The sequence below is a fragment of the Lepeophtheirus salmonis genome, chromosome 5 (assembly GCF_016086655.4).
Source record: "Lepeophtheirus salmonis chromosome 5, UVic_Lsal_1.4, whole genome shotgun sequence".
Classification (NCBI taxonomy): domain Eukaryota; kingdom Metazoa; phylum Arthropoda; class Copepoda; order Siphonostomatoida; family Caligidae; genus Lepeophtheirus; species Lepeophtheirus salmonis.
Window position 1 is genome coordinate 28,604,059 of NC_052135.2, and position 13,490 is coordinate 28,617,548.

General features: G+C 31.0%; 2 protein-coding genes and 1 long non-coding RNA gene across 5 annotated transcripts; 2 read left to right on the forward strand and 1 right to left on the reverse strand.

Moving 5' to 3' along the window:
- The first annotated feature begins 210 nt into the window (after nucleotides 1–210).
- On the forward strand, nucleotides 211–1,949 carry LOC121119012 (uncharacterized). 3 transcript variants are annotated; one of them, XM_040713622.2, is made up of 2 exons: nucleotides 211–402; nucleotides 716–1,949. In XM_040713622.2, exon 2 carries the CDS (start codon nucleotides 722–724, stop codon nucleotides 1,847–1,849), a length of 1,128 nt encoding a protein of 375 aa, XP_040569556.1. In that variant the 5' UTR covers nucleotides 211–402; nucleotides 716–721; the 3' UTR covers nucleotides 1,850–1,949. The 3 variants fall into 3 exon arrangements, with proteins under 3 accessions (XP_040569556.1, XP_040569557.1, XP_040569555.1); XM_040713623.2 differs by lacking the exon at nucleotides 211–402 and adding an exon at nucleotides 455–499; XM_040713621.2 differs by lacking the exon at nucleotides 211–402 and adding an exon at nucleotides 466–657.
- Nucleotides 1,950–3,602: 1,653 nt separating this feature from the next.
- Nucleotides 3,603–4,727, forward strand: LOC121119013 (7-methylguanosine phosphate-specific 5'-nucleotidase B). The gene is made up of 3 exons (XM_040713624.2): nucleotides 3,603–3,891; nucleotides 3,954–4,180; nucleotides 4,237–4,727. The coding sequence occupies exons 1-3, from the start codon at nucleotides 3,603–3,605 to the stop codon at nucleotides 4,651–4,653; spliced, it is 933 nt and encodes a 310-aa protein (XP_040569558.1). The 3' UTR covers nucleotides 4,654–4,727.
- A 1,539-nt stretch (nucleotides 4,728–6,266) lies between these two features.
- Nucleotides 6,267–13,488, reverse strand: LOC139905424 (uncharacterized). Its single transcript, XR_011780142.1, has 2 exons — nucleotides 7,039–13,488; nucleotides 6,267–6,975 (listed from the first exon to the last, which is right to left on the reverse strand). It is a non-coding gene; the product is annotated as an uncharacterized lncRNA (long non-coding RNA).
- Between the last annotated feature and the right edge of the window lie 2 nt (nucleotides 13,489–13,490).

Below are 13,490 nucleotides of genomic sequence, written 5' to 3' on the forward strand. Positions count from 1 at the left end.
AACGGATAAAAAACGTCTAAGTCAATTATACGTAGTATATCTTCATTAAACATTTTGCTAATAAATACATTCGTTATACCCTCAAAAATCATAGTAAAGAAGGCAGATGATAATCACATCAGTATTTTAAACAATGATACCATATGTCTTTTTCCCCCTCCTCCTTGCACGCGTTTTTCTATACAATATTATCAACTATAGTAATGACGTATGAATTTAAGTTGTTTAAGAGCTGAACTGTAGTTACATAAGATTGACGCAAGATGGCGCTCAATTCTATTGTCGCATACATAGAGAAGGCTCTGATATTAATATATATTCTATAAATATATTGTAAGTTATATCTCTATCAGCTATTAAGGTATAACTGGCGACGCGACGGGAGAAAGAAAAAGTAAAAAGGTAGATGGATAGATATAATAAATAATAATATATAAATGAATAATTCTTGGGATTTTAGCTATTGATCTAGCTCTCAACTAGCGTCTTCGCTTCATTAGTAATATTTTTTTACATTAAAATTTTAACTTATAATATAATAACTAACAATGTAAAGGTGCACCCCATTATGCTGCAAATTTAGTTATCTTTTTACCTTTCCTTTTTCAACTCTTTGCTTTTGATCAAACCTCTTATTACTCATTTCCCGTAGAGTTTGTAATATTTATTCTAATTTGGGAATGTTAAGTACTAACTTGTAAATGTTTATTCGTAGATTTGAATGGAATCCACGATGAGTGATAGTAGTCCAAATAGTAGTAGGCACTCCAGTGAGGATGAAGGTTCCATGCTAAGTTACATCGAGAGTTATTACGAATTGGATGAACCAAAAGACGTGTTTAACTGTAATAAAAAGAGGGATGCCCTCAAACGACCAAAAACTCATCCATCTACTCCTGATTTGAATACAACTGAGGAAGAAGGACATCTGGACTCAACGGAGTGTACAACTTTAAAAATAGATCCCCGAAATCCACTTGCGGACTACAGCACTCCCAAGTCCAATGGATCTAAGAAGGCCTCCAAGTTCGATCACATCAACAGCCCTCCCCATTCAGGTTATAAACAAAGTAGTCTGCTCAATTGTACTTTTTTGGAAGAAAGTTTGACTACTGATAACTCAGTCCTTGTAAAAGATGAAGCTCCGATCCAGAATAAAGAATTTGGCCTTTTTAAATCCAAATACGCTGTATTAGCTATGATCATTGGCTTTGTAGGCGTTGCCCTATGTGCATACAAATCATCAGAATTTATTAAAGAATCTGATGATCCTTCTTTAAAAATGTCGATACAAAATAAACTTTTGAAATTAAAAAAAGATTTTCCTCTTGTGGAGGGCTGGAAAGCCATAAATGTCAGTGTATCCAAAGTTTTTGATCAAACAGAGCAACCTGGTGTTCTTCTTCTTATGGGAGAAAGTGAATTGTCTGCAAGTTGTTTTGCAAAAAAACTGTTAAACCTCTTCAATAATATACCAGAAGATGTCAATAATCTAAAGAAGGGTGAAAAGATTGAAAATTTGCACTCCAGTATAGACAAAAGCCTTACTTCAACGAAAAGCTATGGTCTTTTGAATATAGACAAGCTTGACGGTGAATCCGCTATGGTTTTCCATGGTTTCTGTGATAATGAAAATTCTCCTCATCCTAACAGTCTTATTGTTTTAACTCTCACTGTTCCCAAAGAAACTCTATTTCAAATTGGAAAAGCCGAGTCTATTGCTGAAGAATTACTTATGAAAAAATGGACTCAAATTATAACTGAAGATAAAGCATCGCCTCTCATTAGTCGAATTAATGGATTTAATGCCTACGTTTCGGTTGGATCTGTTAGTCTATGTGCCTCTTAATTTTCAACTTGTACATGGTTCAATCGAAATATAATTAAATATTGTTGCATCTGATATCTAAACTAATCAGTTAATTTTTCCCTATAATTTTTTTTTCAGAGATGACTAGAAATATTCCTACTCCATTAAGAAAGGTCTTAGAATGGGATCAAAAAATCTCGGAGACAATATTTAGATGTGGAAAAGAGAGATGGGGGAAAAGTCAAAGTTATTTTGACAATCTTAAATATTTAGAATGGTCATGTCATGGGATTTGTTGGCTCATTTTTAATTTTTCAATGCTATATTACTCTTCTGATCATTACCTTTGGATGAATCTGCTTATGGCTCTGATAAGTTTTAATTTGTTCTCCATTTCCCATGTTTTTTAAAATCATTATTCAATTTGATTAGTTACCGTAAATGTAATATAGGACGGTTTTTTTCGCAATTTGAAACCAAGATTCAACGCGGTTATTTGATATGAAACTGAATGAATAACTACTTGAGTTATATTATTAAAATATGAAGTAAACTGAATCAATATCTGTTTTGCTACCAATATTTTTAGGTATAATTTTAAGAGTAAATAGAGAACAAATTTTTTTCTTTTACATTTTGGATATCGTAGCTGTAGCTGTATCAAAGGCTATTACTCGTCGGCGCCGTCCCTCATACAATATTATGTCATCAGACGTATCAATATCAGTGGATAAATTTTCATTTCCTTCAGGCCATGCGACAAGAGCTACTATGATTGCTGGATTTTTTAGTTTTCTGTATCCTATCTTTTTACCTTTTGCATTAATTCTTTTAGTCTGGGGAATTGCTGTTATTATATCAAGGATTTTCTTAGGAAGGCATCATTTACTTGATGTTTTAGGAGGTTTTTTTATTGGGATATTTGAATTAGTCATTATTGCATTTATGTGGATGGACAAAGCTACTGCTAATAATGTGGCATCAAGCTTCTTTGGAGAAGATCCATGGTCAAGCGCCTAAGCTTTAAAATATGTTTTGGTGATATGATTTTTTATAATTTGTGTTGACTTTAATATATATTTTTTGAATAAAATGAATAATAAGTAGAGTTGTTGATTATATTCCATATTGATAATTACTTAGTAATTCAAAGTTGTTATCGTATGGAGTGCGGGTAGATAAAAGATTTAAGTATAACATTTTTTTCTAAATATTTCCAAGGCAATTTTAGAAAAAGTTAATGTTATTAATATGGCTTGTGTGTTCTGAGATTATTTTCTGAAGAAAAAAACATATTAGAGCCATACTGGCCATATGAAGGCGATTAGTTTCAACTAGAAAAGGCTCTATGATAACTTTTTGTAATTTCTGTAACTGATGCAGTTACACAATATAATATGACAAATTATGAAGGAAAATTTAATAATTTCTCGACTAGTACCCCAGTATATCTGAAAAAGGTAAATAAATCACTTATTTTGCTTTATGTCCTATGATGTTGATATCTGAATCCATTTTATCATAAAAATTCGTAATATAACTTTTCTTATAATAGAAATATACAACGTGGAACTTCTTACCTTCATAATATGTTGGTAAAATTGAGGAATTACATCATAAATGACTTACAATGTCAATATAATACTATATAGTAATTTATCATTGAAAATAACACTAAACTTGTTTCCAAAAAATACATAAGTCAAATGGCACACATATGTTGCATTATGACTGAGAAAAATATAAAATGATCTATCTCAAAATATAGAATAAGAATATAAATCACTTCATCATGGTAAACATCCAGAAAGAATATCTTAACTCATCAAAATATAAGGGCAATGTTATGATTCAAAGCCCTGAGGTCGTGGATGATGTGTTGGAAAGAATGATATCACAAGGAGGACGGGAAAATCTTCAAATAGTTGCAGACTTTGACTACACGCTAACGAATTATCATAGATCCGATGGGAAACCTGGCCGAGCAAATACATCTTGGGAACTTTTGAATGAGTCTTCTCTAGTCCCTGGTTTTTTCGAGTCCATGAAGCAAATTATAGATAAATATAGGCCCATTGAGGGTTAGTATTTTTACATAATTAATATTTTGCGTTTCTAAGTTGACTAAGAATATATTTTTTAGTCGACCCCAAATTAAATACAGATGAGAAAATACTAGCAATGCTAAATGCATATAACGAATTCAATGAACAGTTTATGAAACATAATTTTAACGACAACATGATGGAGAAGTTAATGCTAGAAGCAAAGTCTTCAATTTCATTACGAGATGGTGCCAAGGATTTCCTGGAAAATGCATATGCGAATGGAATACCAGTCCTTATCGTAACAGCAGGATTTGGTGAAGTCGTAAGATTTTTTTTCATTGAAATGGGTAGGCACATAACCTTATAAATTCATTTAAGGTGTTGAGGTTTTTGAAAAAACAAGGGTTATATCATGATGAGTATACTAATGTAATGGGTAATTTCCTTGATTTTGATTCAAAGAAAGAGCATTGCAAAGGTATCATAAAGCCCTATATCCACGTGTATAATAAAAAAGGTAAGACATTTCTTGACATGGCAGATGATAATGTCTTGAAGGAAATGATGAAGAGAAAAAATATCATACTTCTTGGAGATTCAATTGGTGATCTAGGGATGTCTGAAGGACTACATGATCCGATGATGGGAGATCTACTCAAAATAGGGTTTTTAAACCATGATGTGGATGACAAGTACCATTTAAATTTGTATGTATCATCTTATGATATTGTTCTCCTTGATGAAAGGTCCTATGATCTGCCAAATTTTATTCTAAATTACATCACAAAGAAATAATTCACTTGTATTTACTCAAAGAATACGTGATTTGCAAATAAATATTTTTTTATTTAAAATATAGTAATAACATATTTTCCAATAAGTTATTGTCTTTCCCATATAATTAAAGTCCACCGGAGGATTTCTATAATTACTACCTTTCTTATCAGTCATCACTTCGCTTAGAGATAGTAGTAATTATAAATACTTATGCGTTTGATGATATTAATATGCATTAAAGGACTCGAGACAAAGAGTGGACACTCAAGGTAAGGAAGGTTAGTAGTTCTCAATTCTGAATGGTTTAAAAATAGAAGCTGCTACATGTTCCTCCAGCTAGGCACGCAGCCAGTGTGGTGAGTCTGTGCCCCCCTAGCGAAAAGAATAAGGCGACTGCGTTAGGAACATATTCTTAATTCCCTGTGTTTTAGATTAGATTGTTTATTTTTTCCCCGACCACTCTTTTCCTAGAGTCCTTTAATATGCTGCATATTAAAGGACCCAATACACAAGTCTTTAAGTGACGAAATTTGTGTCAGACAAACTAGTTGTGAACCATCCAAAGCTACTACTCCCGTTGTTGTGACCATTTAAGCACTTGTTTTTGCCATTTAATGAGTTGTGTATCATAGTTCTTGATTAGTTTTAGCTAAAATAGAATCATATTTTATGATTAGATTTAAAAAAGGAAAAAAAAATGAATACTTACTGGTAGATGGTACAAAATTTAGAGTTCCATTTCGAAATTAGTAAATATTTTATACTTTTTACTGATAACTTGATCGTCATTTGGTGTGGACGACTCAAAACATTTTTATATGTATTTCTATGAATGACATCAGTACCAACATCCTCCATTAATTTAATGATGGTTCCTCGGGAAGGCATAGGTTTACCCGTGTATTTCTCCATAAATTTTTTGAGCATAGATGGTTAGCAATGGATAAGGTTATATTACATGGAATAAGCATCTTTGTGAGATCAGAGTTAAAGTCTGACTTGTTGTATTCATCATTAACTTGATTTTTTAGATGAATATCCATGCTCTTGATATGAGATGAGGATAATGAGTGGCGTGTACTTCTAGACAGGGGACTAAAGGCACATTTATATCGACAAATCCGACAAGCCATCTGTTTCTCATCCGGTAAGTATTTTCTAAATTCCTGGGCCTCCATTTTCAGAAATCCAGACAGAAGGCGACGTTATTTTAGGCATTTTATTAAGTTCTCTATCGACTATCACCGTCTAATATTATATTAATATAGAATAATAAAGGTGGGAATGATAACGTTCTTGATAGAAGAAGATGCATATTATTTAATCACTTATGCCATGAGTAAAGTTGATAATATTGTAGAGAAAAACGCGTGCAAGGAGAAGGGGGGGGGGGAAATACATATGGTGTCATTGTTTAAAAAACTGATGTGATTATCATTTGCCTGCTTTATTATGATTTTTGAGGGTATAACGAAAGTATTTATTAGCAAAATGTTTAATGAAGGTATACTACGTATAATTGACTTGGACGTTTTTTATCCCTTACAGTAGATTTGAAAACGTCACACTCCATGCAATTGTAATTCATTATGAACCTTATTCTCAGAATAATAGCTAATGAAACGACAAAGTAGAGTATTTCGAAATATATTTGAAGTTCTAGGTTTAAAAAAGAAGGATTTAATTAAATATAATCTACATACTAAAAAATATACCATCATTCATTTATGTTAAATATACAAAATTAAACAATTAGAATCATATAACTAATAACAATAAATTATAAATACAGAATATTGAAATAATAGATTGATCAAAATAATATTTTCTTGTTCTGACACCGGAATCCAGTTAAATATGTCATAACTTTAGGTTGCAATACACAAGTGTGACGTGGAGTTTATTCAAAAAGATAATCACCCCTCTTCTTCATGTGGAAGTTGCTATATACAATTGTGCACAGGATAGACATATCTCTACCGATGAGATCTAACTAATTATTAATAATAAAGTAAATGTCAAAATCATAAAATTAGACAATAAATATATTAATAAAAAAATGTTAGAAATAAATTCATCGTAAAGATTTAGAGCAAAAGCTAATTATGTAGTAATGTCCGGCGATATTACTCCCTATTAAGAGCATCAAAAAAGATATTTTCCCCGTTACTTATGCTTATATAACAACATACTATTATCATGAAGGATATACACAATTGCTAATTACAATGCTACGCCAAATGTAACTACCCCCCGTTGCTGTGACCATTTAAGCAGTTGTTTTTGCCTTTTATGAGTTTTTGAACCCCATTTCTTGGAGCCTATCAACTATAGCTAAGCCTTAAGTGATAAAAAAAGTAATATTTATTGACTATGTAATATTGGAAAACCTAATGATCATACCCAAGTCTTTAAGTGAGGAAACTAGTCTCAAACAAACTAGTTGCGAACCATCCAAAGCTACTACCCCGTTGTTGTAACCATTTAAGCAGTTGTTTATGCTATTTAATGAGTTGTGTATAATAATTTTTGATATGTTTAGCTAAAATAGAATCATATTTTAGGGTTAGATTTAAAAAAAAATTGAATACTTACTCTTAGATGGTACAAAATTTAGAGTTCCATTTCGAAATTAGTAAATATTTTATACTTTTTACTGATAACTTGATCGTCATTTGGTGTGGACGACTCAAAACATTTTTATATGTATTTTTATGAATGACATCAGTACCAACATCCTCCATTAATTTAATGATGGTACCTTGGGAAGGGATAGGTTTACCCGTGTATTTCTCCATAAATTTTTTGAGCATAGATGATTAGCAATGGATAAGGTTATATTACATGGAATAAGCATCTTTGTGTGATCAGAGTTAAAGTCTGACTTGATATATTCATCATTAACTTGATTTTTTAGATGAATATCCATGCTCTTGATATGAGATGAGGATAATGAGTGGTGTGTAATTCTAGATAGGAGACTAAATGCACATTTATATCGACAAATCCGACAAATCATCTGTTTTCATCCGGTAAGAAATTCCTGGGCCTCCATTTTCAGAAATCCAGACAGGAGGCGACGTTATTTTAGGCATTTTATTCAGTTCTCTATCGACTATCACCATTTAATATTATATTAATATTGAATAAGAAAGGCGGGAATGATAACGTTCTTGATTGATAGAAGAAGATGTATATTATTTAATCAATGATGTCATACGTATTTCTTCTCTTCTCCTCGCAAGCTTTTCTATTCTTACCAAAATTATCACTCTTAGCCATTAGTATTTCTTCTCTTCTCCTCGCACGCTTTTCTATTCTTACCAAAATTATCACCCTTAAATATGGCTATATGAACCAGAGCAGGGTTACCATTTGGATACATTACAACATAGCCCAAAAAATTTTAAACTAAAAAAAGCAAGTAAAATAATCTAATTCTATCCAATTTTTCTTTGTGAATTATGACGATTCTTGCCGTTTTTACGCTTCCAAATTAATTAGCTACAAATATGAAGAATAATATACAATTAACCTAGATAACAGTTATTTTAATCGTTTTAATGATATTAAGTTTTTGATTTGCGAGGTTATTTATTCGAGGATTTATTTTTGAGACTGCACATCGACGTCTTTTCCAGTTGTTTTCTGATATGTTCCTTTCTTTTTTTTAAATTCCAACACTATTGAAAAGGTGGTAACACATCCAAGATGATGGAGGTAGAAACAGTATTCAAACGACAGATTCTGCGATTATAGTAAACGATTTTAACTAGTGATTTGCCACGAGCAAAACTCCTAAATTGGTACTAGAGTTTTATGAAGTAAATGAAAAAGTCACAAAAAACTCGAGTCGTGGGCATAAAAAGCTGAGTCTTACTGTGAACTTGTCAAAACCTCGTAACGCGTCAAAATCTCAGAACTTCCCGAAACTTGGGATTCTCTATTTTTCTTTTTGAGCCCATTATATCCTGTAAATCTTCCTAGACTGACTTCCATTCTCTTTTATATTTATAATTTATTTTTTTTCCCAGAAATGAATGGTGAAGTATGTGCTTCTAAGAGCCCTGTTTATTTTTCGATCCTCGAGTTGAACCACAAGATTGGAAAAACGTCAACCTTGCATATCTTATACCAAGTTTTAATGGATTTATGGAAATCATTTCTCTCCGTCTACACATACTCTATCCTATTAGAAAATGTGTAAAGGTAAAAATAGTATTATTTATAAATTTTTTGTAAGAGGGATATAATTATTGGGATTTTACAGGCTATGCTTCAAAAATATAAATTTTCTGGTGTCAACAGCACGACCTCAATCAAACGTCACTTGGAAAAACATCCATTAAGTCGCTTTAAATTATTTCATCAATAATAAACTATCAGTCAATGATTATGTACCTTAAAAAATATGTTGTCTGGGCCTCGATAAGAAATGCTTGATCGAAAGGCAGCTATGATTTCGATCAAGGATTCTTTCTATAATTCTTTAAAAATATATTTTTTTTAGTGACAAGTTTTTAGTGAACAAAAAGTGTTAGAGTGAGTAAAGAGTATTCAGACGAATAATGAATATTCAAGCGAGTAACGAGTATTCAGGCGAGTATCGAGTATAGCTCACAATTCCTCAATTTTTTTTGAGAAACTCAAAAATACTCAGGCAGCAAAATTCTACTCTTAGTGCATCACTAATTTTAATTGAAAATAAATTGTATAAAACAATTTAATGAACAGTAGAATTGTTTTTTTATAACTTAATTCGTAAGTATGAGAATATGCATATAAAATAATATAATCGAGTTCAAGTTTGAAGGCTATTCAGACCCTTATTCACAATTTTAAATAAAAATATGTTAATACATTAATTAAAGGTAATTATTTTAAAGTAATTTTTCCTAAGTTTTATATTCATATACTATTTGAAAAAATATTTTTTTTCTTTTTTGAAAATTTTACTATTTTTATAATTTAAGTACATACAATTATTTATATACCTAATGTTTCAGTATAGAAGAATAAGCGTGCAAAAGAACAACAAAAAAACAACAACACCTTAATGGTTGAAGAGTATAAAATAAAATAAAAGCTGCGCATATTTGCAGACTTTTCCAAAATAAGGATTTTGCTACAGATAAGATAGAACAATTTAGAGGGTATTATAAAAAAAAACATTGAGATAAGAAAGATTTAACCATAGGGAAAGTTGCCTCTTGAAAATAGAAATAAACGAAGATAAATATATTGGGGGAGGGGGGGAGCTACCCCTCCACAATTTAGCGCTCAAAGGTTTCCATATGAAGTAAAAAATAAATGTTATGAGTCATTTAAAAAAATTTATTTATAAAAAATATTTGTATTATCATATAATGAATATCTTAATCTATTAAAAAAAATATCAAGGATTTTCCCAAAGGGTTCAAGAAGCAATAAAGACTTGCGCGCACTGTTCAATATAGAAAGTAGGTACACTAAAAATATATATATCCATGTTCATAGTTTTTCGTCATGATTAAATCTTTGCTATCTCAATTTTTATTTTGGGACGATAACATCTAGGAGGAACATGTTTTCCTCCTCTAGTAAGTCAACTAATATTTATATATAATTTTATCCCTCTATCTATCAATAAAGTCTTTATGCATGAAAAACATGTAATTGAGCCGTTTCCTCTTCAAAGTAGGCTATATTCTGAAGAAGCATTAAATAAATAAAAAATAGAAATACCATACTTAATCACTCAAGAAAATCATCAAGAATTGACAGCCTTACAGATCCGATTCACCAAACTTCTGATCAGCAGTGACCCCTCAATATCTCGCCTCGGAAAATATAATTCTAAAGGTAATAAACAAAAGTTATTGGCAGTTATGGTCCATAACGTGTGTACGACTGATATTTGACTTCCACCACGCTTTTAATATTGACGTCATAGTAGATGAGTGGTTGGGTGTTTTGTCAAAATCTTTTTTTCTTGATCAGTAGTCGGTGCGATACAAAGGGACATAAATAATAATTATGTACTTTTTAGAGTGGTTAATTCACATTAACATGAATATTCCTGTCAGAGGCGTCTGTAAGGACGGATGCTTTAGGTCCCTCCGGAATTTCAAAAGTTGCCCCTCCATTTGCATCGGCGTGTTTCTAGGATAGTTATCCCGTGGAAAACTACACCCCTTCTGAAATTACTATCATGAATAATAGTTATAAGGAAGTGATAAGTTTTTACTATCATAAATACAGTCATAGAGTAATTTAACAACTAAAAGTTACTATCGTTAATATTAAATTGTTTGATAAAAACACATTAAACAGGCAAAATTTGTTATGAAAAGTTTATATATTTCTTTAATTTACATTTATAAGTTTGTTAAAAGGTGGTGTGAGTTGAATTTTAACACATTTTATATAATCCCATTTTAAATATTTTCATTTAAACAAAAAATACTATAAAAAAAAATCATATATGAAAGTCTATAAATTGTACTTTCTATTGATACTTTAAACCAATTTTTACGTTCAAGAACACTATTGCTATCAAAGTTTAAATAAAGGAATCGATGATCCAGATCAGATTTACGTAATTAATCAATACATGATTATCAGATAATATTTTGAAAATAAAAATATAGTAACTCATCTATATTTTGATTCATATAAACCAATTAGTTATTATTATTATATTTCATATTATAGCTAAGGGGTAAAATCAGAACGTGTTTTTGAGGTGAATGTTTGGCAAAAAATCAGGGCTTAATTTCAGGTACTCATGACTTGTGCTATGGATCCATTTAAGTCCTGAAATTGTGTGTTCATTGTGCTTAAAATTTTTACGGAATTTCTCATATATAATTAATATATGTATACACGTATACAAAAAACGCACGATAAATGCCGTACCCGCCTATAGTATGTATGTTTATTGTTATAATCGGAGAGATACATCTCACCGATAATAAATATAGATATATGTGATACGCATGTACCTAGATAGAAGTCTCCGTAATTATTCTAAGTCAACCCTCGATATAATCGGATAACACATGTTGCAGTTGGTAGTCCTAATGGAACACAGAAGATTTTAATAAAAAGAAGAAAAGTCCTAGGCAACGTGAGACTTGATACAGAAGAACTTGTAGGTGTAGATAGGCTCGTCTCTTAATTCCAAAGATGTCCCAAACAGATAAAATATCTTCATTAATCGAACTTTGAAGATCTAGAGGTACACAAATAAGATCGTTTGAAGCGCAAATAAAGAACAACAAAAAGCTAATGGAAGAGGATGTCCCAAATAATTTTAAAATTAAGAGAATATTGGAAATAATAAGAAGAGCTTCCCAAAAATTTAAGGAGAAATCAGAGAAATTTTGTGTGCTTCTTGAGTCAAACGCCTTCATCTCCTTTCTAAAACGTCAGAATCCGTTGTAGGGATATTGCTTCCTCACTCCCTGGATGGTATATTATCTCATTATAGATAAGGATCCTTCTTCAGAGGATATGCTATCTCATGGCATATGATTTTAACTTCAACTTATTGCATATTAAAATTAAATGGTATTGAATGCAAAGTTGATGCAATTGTTAGAGGGCTGATAATTTCCATTAGAACACATGCCACATAGTCTTCAGGATTAAAGGCTGACAAGTATAATTCTACTTCGCTGGATTGACAATTCTTACTATCCGATGGTACGAGAACGTTTATCGTTGGAATTGCATCACATCTTAATTTTGCTATCGTGGACAAGCGAAAAATATGTTGGATGATATGGTCAAAAAGGATGTGATCGTGAAAGGAGAGAATGAAATAACAGAGTATTGCCACCCCATAGTTATTATACATAAACAGAATAGTAGAGTGAGATTAACAGTTGATTTAACCAAGTTAAACCCACATGTTAAGAGATTAGTTCATGCTATCAAAACTCCAAAGGAAGCGTTTCTGAAATCAACCTGAATTCCCAGTTTTTCACAAAATTTGACGCAGTGGATTGTTATTGGCAGATGCCCCTAGAAGGAGAAACCAGAAATGAACAACTTTTATAACTCCATACGAAAAATATTTCTTTAAGAGAGCTCCAATGGGATTTATTTCTACGGGATACTCGTACAATAGTCGGTGTGACATAGCTCTAGAAGACATCCCGAATGTTCATAAAGTAGTCGATGATATCTTCGTTGACAACTTCGCTGCTAAGCAGTTAAAATCTTTTACTTCAAAATTGAGCACAGTGGCCGAACCATTGTGATACTTGTTGAAAACAAAGAATGAATTGAAATGGGAGTTAGTATTAAATATATTTTACTGAAGCCACCAATCCTAGCACTGTTTGTTTCGTTGAGAGAAACGCGTTTAGAGACAGACTCGTGGAATGTGGTCTGAAAGAAAAATGAATTGATATATTTTTATATATATTCAAATTAATTTTCTACTTTTTATAAAGTTATAAATTTGAATTTATAATAATTAAATAAATAGTAATATTTATAGTATCTCTCAAACTTTCTTCTAAAAAGAGAAATAAAAAAGGCCATAAATTAACTTATACCTAATAAATATACAGTTTTCAAAACTTTTGGACTATTCTTTTTTAATATTAGATACTGAACTATTGTTAAGCTATTAAATAATCATATAATAACTTGAATTTAACCAATCAACGTTTCTTAACACTAATAAGAGTTAAGAAAGGTAGTAAATTGACAGCTGGCAAAAAATGAACAACATAGAAATTGTTCATGTTTTGGTTCTATATATAAAATTAAAATTATTTATTAATTCTTCTGCATGATATAAAACAAAAAATAAAGAACGTCAAATTTTAAGAATTAACTCTATGTATCTTTAAAACCTTTTT

Bases quoted from the DNA above. Each gene is read 5' to 3' on its own strand.
- LOC121119012 (XM_040713622.2), top strand. From the start codon at position 722: ATGGAATCCACGATGAGTGATAGTAGTCCAAATAGTAGTAGGCACTCC.
- LOC121119013 (XM_040713624.2), top strand. From the start codon at position 3,603: ATGGTAAACATCCAGAAAGAATATCTTAACTCATCAAAATATAAGGGC. The intron at 3,892-3,953 runs GTTAGTATTTTT...TATATTTTTTAG, and splicing joins TAAATATAGGCCCATTGAGG to TCGACCCCAAATTAAATACA. The intron at 4,181-4,236 runs GTAAGATTTTTT...AATTCATTTAAG, and splicing joins CAGCAGGATTTGGTGAAGTC to GTGTTGAGGTTTTTGAAAAA.